The sequence below is a fragment of the Nannobrachium achirus genome (genome assembly GCF_963921795.1).
Source record: "Nannobrachium achirus genome assembly, chromosome: 6".
NCBI lineage: Eukaryota > Metazoa > Chordata > Actinopteri > Myctophiformes > Myctophidae > Nannobrachium > Nannobrachium achirus.
The window spans coordinates 53,919,934-53,940,201 of NC_137815.1; the positions used below are offsets into that span (position 1 = coordinate 53,919,934).

The 20,268-nt window shown below is 43.0% G+C and overlaps 1 protein-coding gene across 1 annotated transcript in view; it reads left to right on the top strand.

Moving 5' to 3' along the window:
- Window positions 1–18,023, top strand: part of igsf21a (immunoglobin superfamily, member 21a) — a gene marked incomplete at both ends in the record, with an annotated part of 328,063 nt that extends 310,040 nt beyond the window's left edge. Inside the window, 3 exons of the mRNA XM_080728598.1 lie at window positions 98–290; window positions 10,063–10,101; window positions 17,947–18,023. Coding sequence (XP_080584724.1) covers window positions 98–290; window positions 10,063–10,101; window positions 17,947–18,023 — 309 coding nt within the window. The remainder of the gene's footprint in view (window positions 1–97; window positions 291–10,062; window positions 10,102–17,946) is intronic.
- Window positions 18,024–20,268: the final 2,245 nt, after the last annotated feature.

Here is a 20,268-nt window from a genome sequence, read left to right on the forward strand (position 1 = left end):
TGTCTGTCTGTCTGTGTATCTCTCTCTCTCTCTCTGTCACTCAACCTCGTTGTGTTCCTGTTGGTCTTCGTCCCACCTGTGCACGGGGCGTTGATAGAACGAGGTGTTCCCGGAGCCCCTGTTCACCTGGACGCGGGTCGGGGGCCGCCTGCTGGACGGGAGCAACGAGAAGGATGGCCGGGAGCTCATACTGGAGAGAGTGCCGGCCGAGCTCAACGGCTCCATGTACCGCTGCACGGCCCAGAATCCTCTGGGCTCCACCGACACGCACACTCGCCTCATAGTCTTTGGTACGTCATGATGTGCTTGTTCTTTTGTTTTTGGTTCTTTACAGCAGGGGTCTTCAACGCTTTCAGACCACAACCCCCAAAATAATCATATATTAACTGGGGACCCCCCCCCCCCCACTTTGACGAGCACTACGAGTTGAGGCATTACATTTTGTATAACACAGTTCTATTGTGAAAATAGCCGATCTACATGCTCACAATACCTCGCAATGCCTGACCAATGTATAATTTGTCAGTATTAAAAAGTCCTTAAATTGTCACTTTAGAAATGTGCAGATACCCTCTATACACTTTATGTTGGTCTGTTTTCTCACGATGAACAATGTTTCACATTAAGTTCATCATCTGGGGACCCCCCAAAATAAATTTAGGGACCCCCCTGGGCGTCCCGACCCACAGGTTGAGAACCACTGCTTTACAGCACTGGTTCTCAAACAGTTTCATATCATGGAGGACCCGCAAGTTAATGTATTTGGTCATGGACGCCCATCAGAAAATATTTTGTGCCAGGACCGAACACTTCATAGGTGCTTTTATTTTTTGTAATTATCCAAACGTAGAGTGCCAGCAATTTCGACCGGGGTGTTTACCTTTTACACGGAAATCTAAAATCCTAACCGCTGCTGACCAGTGTCGGCGTAAAAAAAAAGCGGCGATCGAAGCATTTTTGGAGAAAGATTCCGAGATAAAGCTGTTTCTTTGTAGCGCAATATAGGAGCCTATGGACATTACACGGTTCGGATTTAGTCACCGTCCAATGGATCACAACAGAGTGAGTTGCTTTCACCCATGGGTCCCTTTGACTTCACGCTAATGTTATATAATATAACAATGTTTACCCTCCTCCCTCTGGTGTTTTTCTTTCAGAAATGGTAGTACTGTAGTTTATGTTGAATTTGATTCCAGTGTATTAAACTGCATGTTAACCTTGGGGGAACGTGGTTCTGAAATCCCGAACTAAACAATTGTAGAAGATCAACAGGCTGAGCTTGTATATGAAAATTGGCTATTTTCAAATAGCCAAGGAATTAAATCACAGAATATCTTTCACACTTAGTGATTGATTGATTGATTGATTGATTGATTGATTGATTGATTGATTGATTGATTGATTGAATTCAGCGAATAATCTTTCATATTTTCTGAAACCATGACATTACATCCACCGTCCTGCCGTGATGTCCCTCCATATTTGACCAAGACTGCCTTTTTTCCTTTTCTTTCCATTTACTTTTTTCTTACCTTGAGACAAATACCCACAACACTTACACAATTGCACATTTAAGTGTCACAGAAAGCGAACAATCTACAGTATCCATTTTTGAATCTAAAATATCTTTAGAAATAATGATGTAATAATAGACATAGGCCTAATTAAAATATACTTAGGAAATTCAACTGGCCACTTTGCGATATGAATTATTAATACAACTCAGAATGTGATTGATAAGACATTTTATTACTAATTAGCACAACAATTCAGTCCTTTTGAGGCTCATTGTATGAGTGAATAATGACTGTGTTCTGCGGTGAGGGGATTCACCAGCTATGCCATTGTCATGTAGTTGTGCTGTTCTAATTTTCACATCAAAGACACATGACAGAATGAAATAATCTCTTGTACTAACAGTGTTAAGCCTAATTTATAATTTGTCATACAACAGTATCTTGTGCTGAAAACAGACAATCTGTAAGGCTAGCTACAATCTGGAATCTATTTACAGCCAATCTACATTGAATGAATGAATGAATGAATGAATGAATGAATGAATATTTTATTTCCTTGTCTGGACAAATATTTGACTCATCCCATATGGGATTATCAGACACATCAAATACTGTGTGCACATAGAATAAAGATAAACATTTAAATTCATCATTAGGGCAACCTTCTCCTCCTATCCCACGCTTTAAAGAGATATTCCGCAAATGCAAATACATGATCAAAAAGAAATGTCATTAAGTCACCATTCTCATACTCTATTAAGTTAAGATCACGGTTACTTTTTTAAATAAACGTTCTCTCAAGTCATGATACAAAGGACAAAATAAAATAAAATGTAAAGCAGAGAACAAGAAAAACTAGGTGCTCAGGAGGTACCAGCAAAGTTAAAAATCACACCCGTGTGAAGTGGAGCTGTGTGTGTGTGTGTGTGTGTGTGTGTGTGTGTGTGTGTGTGTGTGTGTGTGTGTGTGTGTGTGTGTGTGTGTGTGTGTGTGGATCATGTGTACCGATTTTTGTGACATTTGAAGAAAATATGTAGGAAAAGGAGCAAAAAGTGTGTTTTGGAGAAAATTCAAGATGGCGGAAAATCTATCATGGCGCAAATGGGCGTGGCCTATATGGGGAGATGCGTCATGACCCAAGGAATCCAGGGAAAAAATATTTTTAATTTTCCGACCTACGGTTCAAGAGTTACAGGCCAAAACGTAAAGTGGGGTGTTATGGCGCCACCATGCGGCCAAATGACACAATTATTTTTTATTTAATCCTTGAAATCATTATGAACCTCCTCTCCAAGTCTTGAAACTCTAGCCCCTATGGTTTGCGAGAGACAAATAATTGAATGTGAGTTTTTGCGATTCCCATTATAAGTCAATGGGGAAAATTAATTCACTAATAAATTAATATCAATTAAACTATTGAACCTTTCTCTTAGCAAGTTACTAGCCCACGATTCCCGAGTAAGCCGGTCGATTTGACATATGGCGCGAGTGTGTGGTGGCAAAACTGTGGGACTAGTAGCGTGCCGAAGTTTAGGAAGTTCAGGCTACATACAGACACACACACACACAGACAGACAGACACACAGACCCACACGGCCACGTATAGGGAGCCTGTGCTTCACACAGCTCCAAAAACGTGTGGCGGGTGCTACCAGGATCAGTGGGATAAAACTTGAAAAAAGAGAAGGAGGATCCGAGCACTCAAAAAATAAAAAGGAGGGGAACGGACGTAAAAGCAGTGTACTTTATTTCAAGACATAATAAAAGCCGACATGTTTCGACCCTCTCGGGGTCTTCATCAGGGCATATATTTTTGGAGCTGTGTGAAGCACAGGCTCCCTATACGTGGCCGTGTGGGTCTGTCTGTCTGTGTGTCTGTGTGTGTGTCTGTATGTAGCCTGAACTTCCTAAACTTCGGCACGCTACTAGTCCCACAGTTTTGCCACCACACACTCACGCCATATGTCAAATCGACCGGCTTACTTGGGAATGGTGGGCTAGTAACTTGCTAAGAGAAAGGTTCAATAGTTTAATTGATATTAATTTATTAGTGAATTAATTTTTCCCATTGACTTATAATGGGAATCGCAAAAACTCACATTCAATTATTTGTCTCTCGCAAACCATAGGGGCTACAGTTTCAAGACTTGGAGAGGAGGTTCATAATGATTTCAAGGATTAAATAAAAAATAATTGTGTCATTTGGCCTCATGGTGGCGCTATAACAGCCCAGTTTACGTTTTGGCCTATAACTGTTGAACCGTAGGTCGGAAAATTAAAATTATTTTTACCCTGGATTCCCTGGGTCAAGACGCATCTCCCGATATAGGCCACGCCCATTTGCGCCAGGATAGATTTTCCGCCATTTTGAATTTTCTCCAAAACACACTTTTTGTTCCTTTTCCTACATATTTTCTTCAAATGTCTTAAAAACCGGTACACATGATCTATGAACCTATGCAATGAACATACTCAAGGGATATTGCGATAGTCCATTCCGTTCGTTCGTAACGGGCTTCCAAAGTTAGCGGGAGGGGCCCGTTTTGCAAACAATAGCCATAAATCACAAACAAAAGGTCCAGTCAACACTGAATTTCAACCACAGGTCGGGGGTGGCATACTCAACGAATCCCCAAAAGCATTTCCACTCTGCCTCATGGTGGCGCTATAACGGCCTACTTGTCTCGTAACTCTTGAACCGTAGGTCGAAAAATTAAAAATATTTTTTTCCCTGGATTCCTTGGGTCAAGACGCATCTCCCCATATAGGCCACGCCCATTTGCGTCAGGATAGATTTTCCGCCATCTTGAATTTTCTCCAAAACACACTTTTTGCTCCTTTTCCTACATATTTTCGTCAAATGTCACAAAAATCGGTACACATGATCCTGGGTGACCAGAGAGGTGCCGTTGAGTCTAGCCTGCCCTGAGCATCAACTGCAATACACACACACACACACACACACACACACACACACACACACACACACACAGCTCCACTTCACACGGGTGTGATTTTTATTTTTTGAGTGCTCGGATCCTCCTTCTCTTTTTTTAAAATAAAATGTATTTCGTTTTCTACTTCACCCAGATCACAGTATTCACATATTCTTTCTTCCTCTGCTAGACTACTAATTGATGTAACGCATTGTGAGGTTGTAGATCTGCAATTTTTGGCACGTGTCACTGTCACATGATGTATTGTGTTAATAAAGCAGTGGAAAATCCCCTGCTTTGCCCTGAATCATGTGGTATTTATCTGAACCCTTAAGCCATTAGTTTGCTTTTGTTGATGTGGGAGTTTGATTGCTGAGTGACTATTACATCTGTGTGCCCTGCTGCACTGCATGTGTTTACTATGGCAGCCGCCACAACACCTGGCTCTTTGCAGCCAATCAGAGCTATGGAGGCCTCTGTCAACCAATTTAATTAAAACACACACACACACACACACACACACACACACACACACACACACACACACACACACACACACACACACACACACACATACACACACACACTTCTGTTTGGCTGAAAGGACGTTCCCTTGAAGGGGAATGAAACTCTGATTGAGTCGTTTGAAAGTTCAGGTTAAATTTTAGAGAAGGGTAAAAAATATTGCAGGCTAGTAAACACAGAGCGTGCCAATTCTCTCTCTGTCTGTCTGTCTGTCTGTCTGTCTGTCTGTCTGTCTGTCTGTCTCTCTCTCTCTCCCTCTCCCTCTCTCTCTCTCTCTCTCTCTCTCTCTCTCTCTCTCTCTCTCTCGCTCTCTCTCTCTACCTGTCTCTCTCAACAGACCTGGGTGTGCCCAGAGCCTCTGCACGAACTATGATGAAAAACATTTGTCAACTACCTTTTTTCACTGGCGAAAACTAAAGAAAGAAAAATGCTATGATGACTAAAACTAAGACTAAATGCATTGACAATTTTGTCAACAAATAAAAGCTAAAGACTAAAATGTTGAGGAGGGACCAGTGCGTCTGTCGTTTTAAACCAGACACAGAAAACCAAAATTCTGCCGAAGGGTTTCATCCCCCTTTAACAGTTTAGTGCTTCAAAGAAAAGGATACCAGTCAAATGCCTCTATGTAAACTAAACATCCTCTCTTAATAACGTTCTTAGCAGTTGTAGTCAAGGAAACACAGTTTTGCTATTGAAGCACACATGCACACACACACGCACACACGCACGCACGCACGCACGCACGCACGCACGCACGCACACACACACACACACACACACACACACACTTTGTGGTAAATAAAATGGTAAATGGTGCATTTATATTGCACCTTTATCCAAAGTGCTTTACATAGACTGTGCATTACATCCGCCCATTCACACACACGCATTCATACACCGATGGCGGAGGAAACCATGCAGCACCAACCTGTGTGTAGCCTTGGAAAGCCATCGACCCTCATTGCCATGTTTGAGAGCAATTGCGCATCATTTAATGTACAAAATAGGAATAATCATGACAAAATTAAAGACCTGACACTATACTGTATCATATACAGATTGATGGGCGAGGCATAGTATGAGCGCACCTTCAGGTTGGGAAAATGCCACGACACGCGGGTGTTGCCCTGTGAGGCGTTTTGCTATAGGAGGAGCGCTAATGTTCTGTTTAGCACTCCCAGTGCCCCCTCAGGTGTCATCGGCTGTGTGCCTAGCATGGCCCATCTGTCTGTCTTTCCACGTTCACGCTTAAGAGAAGTGAATGGTGATTACATTCAGGGGTGTCGTATCAAATTCTGGGCCCTGGGTACAAGGATTCACTCACATTTTGTGCTTTATTAACTATTGAGAAATAGCAGATATACAAGCTCACAGCATGGCACAGAGTGCCGCGCTGCGAGCTTGTAGATCTGCTATTTTTGAAAAATCTTGAAGAATTTGTGTGAAGTCTGAATATTTCAAATCCTTCTAAGGTTTTGTTGAAAACCCTGTTTCTATGTCAGTGGTGCTCACCCCCATCTCAAAATATTTCGTTCCAGGAACCCCCCCCAAAAGCTATATTTGAGTTACAAATGTTCGCTTAAAAAACAAATATATTCAAAGATTTGCACACATTTTCATGACTTGCACTCACAGTGTGGCACCGAGTGCCACACTGTGAGCTTGTAGATCTGCAATTTTTCAATAGCTACTAAAGTATAAAATAATTCCAGGCCCCTCCACCTTGGGCCCTGGTAACTCAGCCACACTTCCCCCCCCTTGTGACGCCCCTGATTACATTGACCGCCACCCCACACCCCCCAGCGGCCTTGAGATGAGACACCTCTATCTCTCCCAGGGAGGAGAAGAGGAAGATGGAGAGAGAGAGTGAGAGACAGAGTGCAGGGAAGGGGTGGGAAGGGGGGCTCACTTGACAGATTGTTTGGCGTACTTCATACATCATCAGAAATAATCGAGCATAATGACGGCTTGCTATTGAGGCGCTCTAGCCTCGATGCTCGGAGAATGGCGTTCATGTCTTGATGATGTTCATCTCTAGCCACCTCCAGTGATAATACCCTCTTGATTAACGTGAAGTGAGGCGGCTGTAGGGAGGCGGGCGGTGACACACCACTCACTCACCTGCACACGCTTCGCACACGCATGGACCTGTGAGGCGGAGGCATGATGCAAATCTGTGTGTCTTATAGAGATAAATGTGTATGCGCATAAATATGGATAATTCACACTGCCTTGAACATGTACTGTACAGTGTGTACGCTGTCACACACAGCCCCACACACACACACACACACACACACACACACACACACACACACATACTACACACAGGTTTTCTGCTCAATCAGCGCCGACTTAGTCTAACAAAAGCTTCATACATTGATTCATTTGTAACACAAATGGAGGATTTTCCTGTGTGCTACACAGCTGCTCACATCTTACTGTAAGGAGCAGGGACGTGCAGAGAATGTTAGATGAGGCAGGGGCTGACATTTCTAAAAGGGTCTTTTGGTGAAAATATTGAAAATAGCAGACCTCCAAGCTCACAACGCGTTGCGAGCTTGGAGGTCGGCTATTTTCGGTACTTGATACCACACTAAACTAAGCATAATCAAGTCAATACTGGAGATGTGGTGTAACGGCATGGATTTCTACACAGAGAGGGCAATTCTTTCAGCATAAGATGCTGCATTCAAGATCAGGAGAGTTTGGACAAGGCAATTCTCTTGAATGCTGCCTTCAGGAATGGCATGGAAAGAGGGCATTCGCATTTCTTTCACCATAGTAAAAACTGCATTCATGGTCTGGAGAGGACACTTTTTAAAAACGGATAAAAGGGCAGGGGCTCAAGCCCCCTTTGATGTGTGCACGTGCCTGGCCCTGGTAAGGAGGCTGCGGTCCCAAAAGTAGTCAGACCAAATATAAGCCGAGTGGGGTGCTAATACCCTTCAAGACCTCGTGCTCTCCACCAAGAGCAAAAAAAAGAAAAACCCAAATTGTCAGAGTCGAACTCACAGTGCAGGCTAGACGTCGGTACTACTTAGTATAGAGAAGGTAGTTCGTTTTTCTCAAAACTCTTTTCTTTCCCCACACCGCCTCCCTCTCTCTCTCTCGCGCGCTGTGGTTGTTGCCAGGTCCCTCCACTGCTGTTGAGGAAGTGTTCTGGCAGCTCTGGCAGAGAGAGCGCCGTGGTCCCTGTTCCATTAATAGCAGCAGCCCTGCTCTGCGGGGACATGTCATTTAGCACCAGCTTTAGCGACTTAGGAGTTCAGCTTCATTAGAACGCCACGACCTATGTCAGACATCACTATTTTCCCATTTGCTCTCGCTGGCTCTCTCTCTGTTTCATTGTCTGTCTCTCTCGCTTTGTCTTTCGTCCCCTGCTTTGTTCCTCCTCTATGCTTATCCACTAGCGCAGCGGCATTAGTTCAGAAAAAGCTAAGGTATGGCAACATGACTGGTGTCTTGCACGTGCGCGCGTGCAAGACACCAGTCATGTTGCCATACCTTAGCAACAGGCACGATTACAGTACATTTTATTATTTCCCCCCTGTAGCCAAGGTATGTCAGCTGCCATAGCTTGCCATACCCAATTGACGCCTCTGCACTAGCGTTTTCATTCATTCACTCACAGGCTCAGTTATTCACTCACTCATCTCGCTGTTTGTGTGTGTGTGTGTGTGTGTGTGTGTGTGTGTGTGTGTGTGTGTGTGTGTGCGTGTGCGTGTGCGTGTGTGTGTGTGTGTGTGGGGGGGGGGTTTGGGTTTTGGTTTTTTGCCAGTCTTGAAAAACATATTTCACCTCTCGCCTTGAGATATGCCTATTTACTGTGACCTTGTCTTTGACCTTTTCAACAAAAAACATGATCATCTTTTTGGGCAGTCCGCTGATCATTCCCACCAGGTTTCATGAAAATCGGCCCATAGTCTCTCAATTTTAACCGTGATCTTGATTGTAACCTTGATCTTTAACTTGAACCCGAATTGTGTGTATCTACAGTATTTGTGGCAACCTACAACTCATCCACATTTTAGATTGATTCAAATCCGGCCATCCCAGACAGAACTTGTATTCTTGAACTTCTATTCTAGTCATCAAACCCCCCATGCATTAGTCGATCAGGAAACAATGCCGCCACATGATGGCGCTCCACTTTGTAAAGAAATAATAACCATCTATTGATTACTCACCCTTATATAATAATTTGATGACCAGCAGTGGTTCCCAATGGACACACAAAGAGCCTGCTTTGTTCCCTATGGAGGCACAAAGAGAAATGATTGGTTTAGGAAGGACAAAAACAAAAAAAAATATCCATAAATTTGATTCTCCATGGGGTGAGTAATTGATAGAAGAAAGAAAGTCATTTAACACACGTGGTCCTCAACGGTGGCTACCTCAAGCAAGCTGACTTGTTAATGAAGACACAACAACAGACTCAAGACTTGTTATTTGCAATGTAGAAATGAGAGAGACTGAGAAAGGGGGGTGGATGTACAGTATAGAGAGACTGACAGACAGACAGACAGACAGACAGAAAACTCTAATGCAGTGGCGAAACTAGCTCCCGGCGTGCCCCGATGCGAGATTTTCACCAAGTGCCCCTCAACAACAACAATGTTCCATATTTCACATTGTCTTGGTTTCAGAGCGCATGACAAATATTAACTGTTGCCTCAAAGTCTTGTTGAAACTTTATATTCCATAATGCCCGAGGTGTTGTTTTTACTCAGAAGTCAGAACGTCTCTTCAGCCTGTGTCAGCAGCAGCCAAATGGTAGCCGGCTAGCTGCCTACTACAGGAAATAGAAGCAGCAGACAGTGTCACACTGGACAGAACAGCGGCTCTGTCTGTATACATTGTTATTAGATTTTTTTTCCTCCAACCTGCGTGTCAGCGTGTGCCCCTGATGCGCATAGCGTCGGCTGCATAGCGCTAGTTTCGCCCCTGCCCTAATGCATCCTTTTCTTGATCCAGTAACTACTTACACACGTTTCAGCTTCTTTGTAATGGTTTTAACTTTTCTCCTTTTATTTGGTAATGCCATCTGACAGTTTCCCTTTTCTCTTTGTCTCTGACAGAAAATCCAAGCATGATGAAGAACATACAGAACAAGAGCAGTAAGTATTGCAGCCGTTGAAACAGCTGGCACACTGTCTGTCTGTCTGTGTTGACGGATTCCTGTTTTGGAATCGTAATGATCATTCTGTTTGTCGGGTATGAGTCACGCGAGCTGTGATGTTGATTGCAAAATGTCACACATAAGTCCGTTCTGTGCAGGGGCGTCAGACCAAATTCTGGGCCCTGGGTACAAGGATTCACCGTGGGCCCCCCATGAATGTTAACTATTGAAAAATAGCAGATATACAAGCTCGTAGATCTGCTATTTTTGAAAAAATGAGAAAATGCGTGCAAGAAACCTATGTTTCCATGTCAGTCGTTCTCAAGCTTTTTCATGTCAAGGACCCCCCAAGATGATGTGTTTTTGGCCACGGACCACCATCTCAAAATATTTAGTTCCAGGGACCCCCCAGAAGCAAAATTTGAGTTACAAATGTTAGCTTAAAAAATACATATTCAAAGATTTGCACACATTTTCACGACTTTTCAAAAATAGCAGATCTTCAAGCTCGCAGTGCGGCTGTGAGCTTGTATATCTGCTATTTTTCAATAGCTAAAGTTACTTGGGCCCCTCCACCTTGGGCCCTAGTAACTCAGTCCCCCCCCCCCCCCCCCCCCCCCCCCCCCTCCCCCCCCCTTGTGACACCCCTGGTTCAGTGTGTCAGAAATGATTGTGCCGTGCACATCAACGCTGACCGTCACTTGATCAAAGACGTCAGTCGCTCGGTCCTGAGTAAACGCAGCGTTCCAAAACGTGCGGATGATTCAGTCACAGAATCACCGGTGATGACGTTCGGAGGGGTTGGCTGGGTCTGTGCGTCAATCCTCCCTGGTAGCGAATCGGTAGCCTCGTAAACCAGTCTCCCTTCCTGCCTTCATTCGAATGATTCGAACTGAAGATGGGAGGAGTCAGTTTACTAGGCTAGCGAATCGGCGCTCCTGTAGGTTGTGGTGCAGTGTGAGATTAGGCGTGTTCCGTGCACGTCGCTGCGGTGGCTTATTTGTGGTTGCTCAGATTATCGTATGTAAAACTGCGGAAGCCGCAGAGGGATGTGACAGCCACACTGTACCCTCTCTCTCTCTCTCTCTCTCTCTCTCTCTCTCTCTCCTACTCCTACTCCTCAGTTCTTTTTCCTCTCTTCTCTCTCTTTCTGTACTATGTCATTGCTGTACAAAAGTACAAAGCCACAATACTGTCTAAAACCACTACTTTTGACGAAAAGGAAAAAAAGAACCTGTATTCCAATGGATCCAGTGTATATATCGTCGTTGTCGGGCAGAAACCTTGTATGTCCAAAACCGTTTGTAGGCCTATTTATCATTTAAAAAAATTAAATAAACTGGCGAAAACAGCCGATCTACAAGCACACAACACCTCGCGGTGCGAGGCGTTGTGTGCTAGATCGGCTGTTTTCACTACTTTTGTGCGACGGCCTTGTATGATGAAGCAGGGTTTTACTTTGCGAAAGAACATACACATTTGAAACTTGGAGATACGAGGTTTCCAGACGACAACGACGATATGATTTAACCACAAGCTCTTGTTAATACTTTTCCTTGTTTAAATATTCATAAAACCCACAGACAAACATAACCACTTTCAAGCTGGCATCCCTATTTTTGGCATGTTTTCTAGGCTGTCTTTTTAGCAATGCGATGCATTGTGAGCTTGTGTAGGCGATATAGGCTATTTTAGCTACTTTGCACGACACTGCCTGATATGATGGAGTATGATATAGGGCTGTGGTTCTCAAACAGTGGTCCGGGGACCACCAGTGGTCCTTGAGGGGATTCCAGGTGGTCCCCAGCTAAATGATGGAGAGTTGGTAACCAAATGGACCCCTATATAGATCTTTAACTCTTGTGAGTGTAAAATGAAACCAAAATCTCATCAAAAGGTACAAAAATACATATTGGGCCTTGATATCAAAAAGGTTTAAAACCACTGACATAGGGCATTCATTTACGGAAACAAAAACAAAAAGAGATCAAATATGGAGATACAAGATTTACACAACAACGATATGCATTTGTCAATCTCACCATTGTTTTCCTGTCCCATAGTCACCAGCCCTCTCTCTCACTCTCTCCCTCTCTCTCTCTCTCTCTCTCTCTCTCTCTCTCTCTCTCTCTCTCTCTCTCCCTCTCTCTCTCTCTCTCTCTCTCATTCTATATTTCTCTTCTGATCTCTCTTGTCCATTTTTCTCTCTTTGCCCCCGACTCTGTCCATTTCTAGCCTGGAAACCAAACGAATCGCAAAAAAAACATTATATCGCCCTCGGCAATATCTACGCAGTGATATTAGTCTGGCCAGGCTAGTCCATTTCTGCCCTCTGTCTGTGTTCAAGTCTCTCCCTCTAGCTGTCTCCCTGTCTCTGTCCTTTTCTCTCTCTGACTGTGTCTGTCTGTCTGTCTCTCTTTCTCACCCCTGGCATTCTTCCCGTCTCCCCTCTCTCTCACTGCGTGTTTGTGTGCCTTTTCTCTCTCTCTTTGTCCTCTGCCCACCCCCCACCTTTCTCTCTCTCTCTCTGTGTCACTTTGTCTGTCTGTCTGTCTGTCTGTCTGTCTGTCTGTCTGTCTGTCTGTCTGTCTGTCTGTCTGTCTGTCTGTCTGTCTGTCTGTCTACTCCCCTCTCTCTCACACCCCTCTCGTTAACTCGGACTCTCTCTGTCTCCTTCCCTCCCCTTCTCGTCTGTCTATTTTTCTTTCTTTAAGTTTTTTTCCCCCTTCTTTTACCATTCTCTGTAGCCCTATCTCAGGGATGCAATTTGAATATGCAAATGCTACCGGGAAGGCACAGGAGCAGGTGTGCCACAGCAAGGACAGAATCAGGTCAGCGTGGAGGCGCGGATCGCGGAGCGAGGCACGGACATGCCTTGCATGCAAGTCAAATCAGTGTAGAACATGGCCCCGAGAGGTCGCCCCACACGTGCCTGATCGCTTAATGGCTGAACAGCCCGATCCTCCCCTGGCGCGTGTGGGGGAAGACCACCCCTGTCAGTCAGTCAGTTCCGCGGCTAACCAGTAAACGACGCATACTGGAACCAGACCCTCGCTGGTCCATTTGGTAAAAGATGTTTGTGTTGTCATCTTTGTCAAAATTACAATTCTATCCAAAGAAAAACACGTCCATTTGCTGTCCGGCTGCAATGGCTTTGTTGCACGCTGGGCAAGTCCTAGCCCGTTGAATGTCTACAGATAACCGGAATTTGGCGGAAATACGCCCAAGGAAATTATGCTGCATGTGATTGGTCGAAAGAGATTGTTTCCGGGGGAATTCTGACATAGGCATTTTATATTTTGCATTTTATAAAATACAAAACACGTATTTGTATCTCAAATACATTTCTCAGACCAATATTTAGTTTTTGTATTGGATATAATTTTTTTTACCCCGTAATTTGTATCAAAATACTTTTTGCTGGGTACTGTGTACTGAGTGTACCCTTTAAGTTTAAAACTGAAACATTTATAATGCTCCATCCGGCCGTCATCCTGAATTAGATTTAACAGAACAAAGTGTGCAGGACCCTTTTTTATGAATGTGTATTCACTGGCCTCTTTGTTTTCCTATGAATGTGGGGCAGCATTACATAACGTCATTGTCGGGTGGAAACCTTGTATGTACAAAACCGTTCGTTTTGTATTTATCATTTTAAAAATGACTTAAACTAGTGAAAATAGCCGATCTACAAGCACAAGTTGTGTGCTTGTAGATCTGCTATTTTGTGCGACAGTCTAGTATGGTGAAGCAGGGCTTTACGAAAAAACATACAAATTTGAAACTTGGAGATACAAGGTTTCTGCCCGACAGTGACGATATGCTTGAAGTCAGAAAGCCACTCCTTTGACCACTTGAACCCTATACTTAAGTTGACCAGAGCAGAGACCCCAGGGTCAGACTAGACTAGATCCCCTCCTTTTTTTCACGCTTTACTAAATATCTTTGCCTGAAAATACCCAATCTACAACTGAATGTTTGCCTATTATGACCAGTGGTGGAAAAAGTAACTCACATTTTTTATTGCAGTATCAATACTGCAATGTAGAAATGTAGACTCTGTTACAAGTAAAAGTCCGGAATTCAAATTGTTCTAAAAGTACAAAAGTATTGGCATCAACGTGTACTTAAAGTACCAAAAGTAGAAAGGACTCATTATGCAGAATGTCCCATTTCACACAATAAAAATAGCGGATCTACAAGCTCACAATGCATCGCCGAAATGTGTATAAGGCTGAAGTGATTACTGTATGTTTTGTAGGCTATTGATAATCTAAATCTACACATTAACTAAAGTTACAATATTTGCCTCTGAGATGTAGTGGAGTAGAAGTAAAAGTACTGAAAATTGGAAATACTCCAGTAAATTAAAAAGATCTGTATAAAGCTGGTTGCACACTGCTGCGTTTTTCGTTGCGAAATGCGTTTTTCAGGGCAAGGAGAGAGAGAGAGATAGAGAGAGCAAGGGACCGAGTGGTGCGCGAAACGGGCGGCAGTGTGCAAACGTGATTGACATAACGTGAGGTTGATTTTTTTATTTGCGTGCTCCGAAATTCACTCCGATATTCGGCCCGAAAAACGCAGCAGTGTGCAACCACCTTGAGTGTACTTAAAGGAGTAGTTCACCCCCAAAATGACTTATTTTCTATTGATTAGTCACGCCATGGAGAGTAGAGTTCAATAATATGTTTTGTTTTTTGTCACATTCCTAAGACAAAAATTTTATTCGAGTAAATGTACCCCCATTGATCGAAACGGGTCCCCATCCAGAACGAATGGGGGTAAATTTATTGTTATCACATTTTTGTCTTAGGAATGCGAATGCAAAAAACTAAAAATATTATTGAACTCTACTCTCCATGGCGTGACAAATCAATAGAAAAAAAGTCATTTTGGGGGTGAACTACTCCTTTAAGTTGCCTACACTACTTGAGTAAATGGACTTCTACATAACACCACTGTTCATGGTTAAATCCCTGCACCAGCTGGTGGAGGTGATGGAGCTGAACAGAAAGTGCCCCAGCCCTTCCTACTCAACTGCTGCTAGTCAGTGCCCTTGAGCAAGGCTCGGAGCCATTAAGTGCTTGGTTGCAGCTGCTGGGGGACCAGTAGTGACGGCTGGGGTTATACCGTGTTGGTTTACTCTGTTTATGTGTGTGCAATAACCCCCCTCTCCTTCCCCTTGCAACTAGTCCCCACAGGCTATTAGTGAGCAGGATAAATGTCCACTTGCCTTTTCTTTTTTCTTTTTTTTTAAGCAGTAATCCGTAAGATTTATAAGCTATGAGCTGAGACGGAACACCCACGTGTGCTGGTTTCCCTTTGAGATTCAGGAAATACCACTTGTCAGCCAGTAGGTGTCGTACCCGACCACGGGTCTATAAGTGTCAAATGGGAGAGTAGGAAGACCATGGCTCCAAGCACTGCAGATGTGCTACTTATTATTACATACGCTACCACACTGGTTCCCAAACATTGGTTCGGGACCCATTTGTGGGTCACGGACACATTTTTATGTATCCCTTAATGTTTTGTTTCCAACATTTAGTTGGAAAAAAATTGCAAAGCTTTTTATTAATAAACAAAAGAAAAGTCTAAAAAATCCCATAAATTGGAAAACAAATGTCTCATAAGTAGTGAAAATAGCCGATCTACAATCTCACAACGTGGCACGAAGCGACGCGTTGTCGCCGTTGTGAGCTTGTAGATCTGCTGTTCTAGATCACGTCATATAAGAACGGTGTTAAAAAAAAAAGAAATCATCCAGTAGGGCTGACCCCAAAAAATCGAATATTCGAAGCTTTGTTCGATGGCACGGGATTCGAACTTGAAAAAGAAATTTGAATAATCGTCCGCGGCCGTTTGTCCTTTGGGGGGGCCGCGTGCCTTAGCTTGCGCCTCGCTCCACTCCAGCGTGATAGCGTCACCTCCTCCTCACACATGTGTTAACATTAACAACAAGCCTACAACAACAAGACCAAGCATGAAGCCATCAGAATGGCCGCCAATAATAAAAAAAAAGAAAAGGCAACAGATCTTTCCCAGACACCAATGTCTGAACATCATCACCCATGCAACTATGCGATGCGGTCACACATATCTGTGTAAAGCCCCCGACACCAATGTCAGTGTAACATCCATGCATGCTGTTGCTGTCCTCCACACGCTGACAGAGACACAAGCTTGTTCTTCACCAGGAAACAAACAGCGAAAATTGGATTTTCCAAAACAGACCCCGTCACCGCCGATTCTGTTTTAAAGAGGAAAGAAGAGCTTAAAAACAACTTGCTAGGATTACGTGGTGTTGATGATGACAGGTTTATCCGATCTGCAAACTCAAAACTAGTCGCGCCCGCCTAGTTGTCTGACTGTGAGCTTTCGGTTGATGAGTGGAACGTTAAATCCATCAGCCGTCTTTACACAGACACACTGCAGTGCAATTATTTACTAAACAATCTACTATTACATTTGCGTGTTTACACTTTGGTAGTTAATCTGTTCTAGCCTAGGGCTCGTGAGTCCGATGCATTACATTACAGACATGTGATTATGTCAATCCTACCGTATTGGAAAAAAAAAACACATTTCTTATTTGTATCATATTCTTCTTCTTCTTCCTCCTCGTTGTATTGTTGTTTTTACTGTGCAAATAGGGAGCTTTATGGGTAAAAAAAACTGATGTGTTTTCCCTTTTTAATTGGGTAAAATAGCACATTTTTTAACACATTTCAGTTAACAACGGTTATCGGTTATGTACCGATAAGCTTTTGCTCTTTTGCTTGTTTATTTTTGGAACACAGTTCTTATATGAGGTGATCTAAGATTCCTCAATGGGGATATCAATACAAAAAAATAGAAAAGAAAATATCTAAGACATTTGAAGTGTGCCTGCAGCTCGCTAAGTGTGTGCATTGTGTAGCATATTTTTTTTTAAGCATTAGCAATAGCATTAGCATTTTTAACATTAGCATTAGCATTTTAAATATTAGCATTTGTAGCATTAGCTTTAACATTAGCACTTTTTATCATTAGCATTAGCTTTAGCATTTTAGCATTAGCATTAACATTTTTTAACATTAGCATTATTATTTTAGCATTAACATTAGCATTTTTAGCATTAGCATTAACAGAAGTAGTGGTTAGCATTAGCGGTTAGCCGTTAGGTCTGTGGGACCACCCACCGAGTTTGAGACCAGTAACATGTTGGGAACTGGAGTTATGTTTAAAGCCCAGCCAATAGGAAGACAGGGGGCGGGGCTTATGCAATTACAGATCATTCCTATTGGCTGTCTAAGTACACACACCAAGTTTCGAGACGGTACCATGCTGCGAACTGGAGTCATGGCTGCTTAAAGCCCAGCCGATAGTAAGACAGTGGGGGCGGGGCTTAAGCAATTACAGCTTGTTCCTATTGGCCGGGAAAATTCCAAAGTTGTGTGAGCGTTTTAAATCACGTTTCTTTTTTCATTGAAAGTTAATGGGGTTTTTGGGCATTGTTTTTTTTTTTGCGAATTATGTCGCCATGGTAACGCGGATCGGAAAGAAAAGTAATAGCACACCATTCCCGCCCGAGCCGCACGTTTTAGTGTATATATATTGCGGGGGTGGCGTAAATCGTGTGGCAGTTATTATGTGCCGAAATTTGCTAGAACATTTTGAACTAATTAAGTCTGGCGGAATACAATAAGTGTTTTGCCATTGCATGGCAGGTAGGTACACTTAATAACAATGTGAACCCGGGTAATAACGCCTGCTAGCGGCAGTGACGTCAGACTTTGGTGGTCTATTGTTGAAACAAAGTCTTTATATTACCTGACCTTTTTTTTTTCTGTGGCTCTTTCAGATGGAGCGTCTTGCAAGGACATGCTTGGACTGACATGGATGGCGCTGGTCCTCACAGTGATTGTGGAACTGACGTGAAACCTCCCATAACACACATACACGCACATACACATGCACACGTGCGCACACACACACGCACACACACAGACTCACTCACTCACTCTCACGCACATACACAGTCAAGTCCTCAGTGCAAATTCAACTCTCATTGAAAAAATTTAACGAAATGGACCCATTAAGGGTTAAATTAGCACCTAGGATTTTACAGTGTACTTGCTGTCCTTGCACAAAGCACACACATCCGGTACACACACTCAGTATTCAATAACACACACACGCACGCACGCACGCACGCACGCACGCACGCACACACACACACACACACACACACACACACACACACACACACACACACACCCTACAATCCTGCAAGCCTTCTCCAGTCATCAACAGACCCCCACCATGCGTTAGTCGATCAGGAAACAATGCCGCCACGTGATGGCGCTCCACTTTGTTTTTTGTAAAGAAATAATAACCAAGATAATAAAAAAGAACCAATGTGACAAATAAGAGAGTACCACCTCCAATATAGCCCTGCCCAATCATACCTTTCTTTCTTTTCATTTTTTTCGCTTCTTGTCCCTTGTTTGCCTGTTGATCAATAAAATGAATTGATAAAAAATAACAAAAAGAAAAAGTACAAAAAAAAAGAGGATTTTCGATTTTATTTTGATGAGTTTCAAACTTGGTTTGGTGTTGACTGAAATGTGACATGTGACCCCATGCTGACCACACACCGCCTGTTCTGTCACACTCACTCTGGAATAGAAACCACAAGACAAACTAATGCTGTCGCTCAAAGTGAACATTCTTTTGTCCGTACCTTTTTTAAGTGTTTTGTTTTTTCCTGATGGCTCGGAATGTACGAAAAGATTACAAACAAAAAAAAAGAAAAAAAATGTTGAGAAACTGCGGGGGAAGAAAGGGGAAAAAAAATCTCTTTTCGAGTGTATTTTGTGTACATCAGTGTAAATATTGAAGATAATTAAAGAGGTTATATGGGTGTCAGGTCAGGGGAATGGTTTCTGGAAGTGTTTTGGGAGGGATTGCAGTTTCATCACCTTTTTATTTTAGGTCTCGTTCCAACACACCTTTTCTAGAGATAACCCCGGGCTGTGGAAGGACATGAACAATTGACAGCCTCTTTTTTTATTTTGGGCTTTTTACATCTATATGGCAGGTCTCTGAAAAGAAGAGAGAGAGAGAGGGGGAAAAAATATGATAGTTATCTAATATGTCTGCCATTTTGGGGTTGTGGTGCATGTGACGTTTGAAGATTCTTTCTCCTTTCTGTGTGCTGCAGCGAACTGCTGCACTGCAACTCATTGTCAAGCCTGGTTTATACTTATCGTCGTTGTCGGGTGGAAACCTCGTATCTCCAAGTTTCAAATGTGTACATTCTTTCGCAAAGTAAAGCCCTGCTTCATCATACAAGGCCGTCGCACAAAATTAGTGAAAACAGCAGATGTACAAGCACACAACGCCTCGCGCGTTGCTTGTAGATCGTCTGTTTTCACTAGTTTAAATCATTTAAAAAATTATAAATGCAAAACCAACGATTTTGGACATACAAGGTTTCCACCCGACAACGATGTTATGCATCGTGTCTTGGGCCGAAGATCGTAGCTCTACAAGTTCGCAAGCTGTGAGCTTGTAGATTGTCTATTTTCGGCGTGAGATACCCGTGGACGACTAAGTACAAATCAGGTGTCACTGGCCTGTAATCCAGTTATTTACTTGTTACATACTATCTTAAGTGACCTACATTGTGTACAATACGTAACTCCTTTACCCAGGCATTACTAGTAGGATCATTTTAGCCGCCAATCCGGGGAGGTGCTCACCTGAAGCAGCGTGTGTAAAACAGGGTTGTTGCATTTGTTTCATATCATCTGTATTAAATGGAGAGATGATCAAAATGATCAGCCTTGACTTACTTATGACCTGATGGTGTGTTTGACATGACATGTGAATTAAGCCTGATTTATCGTCACTGTCGGGCAAAAAGCAAGAAAATAAGCCATGCATATATGGTATTCCTGGGAGCACTACTGTAGTCTTGTCTGCCAACTAAAGCGACCACAGACTGGCTGGTATGTGAAATAACATAAGCATGTGTTGATTTTGTTTTTAAAACCTAATGGTTATTACTGTATGCCAATAGAATTAAACTAGTGTTGGGTAACCAGATAGTGGGCACATGAGAACCAGGTAGACCTATATGTTTTGGAAAATTGAGAGAAATAAAATATAGTTAGGTGGC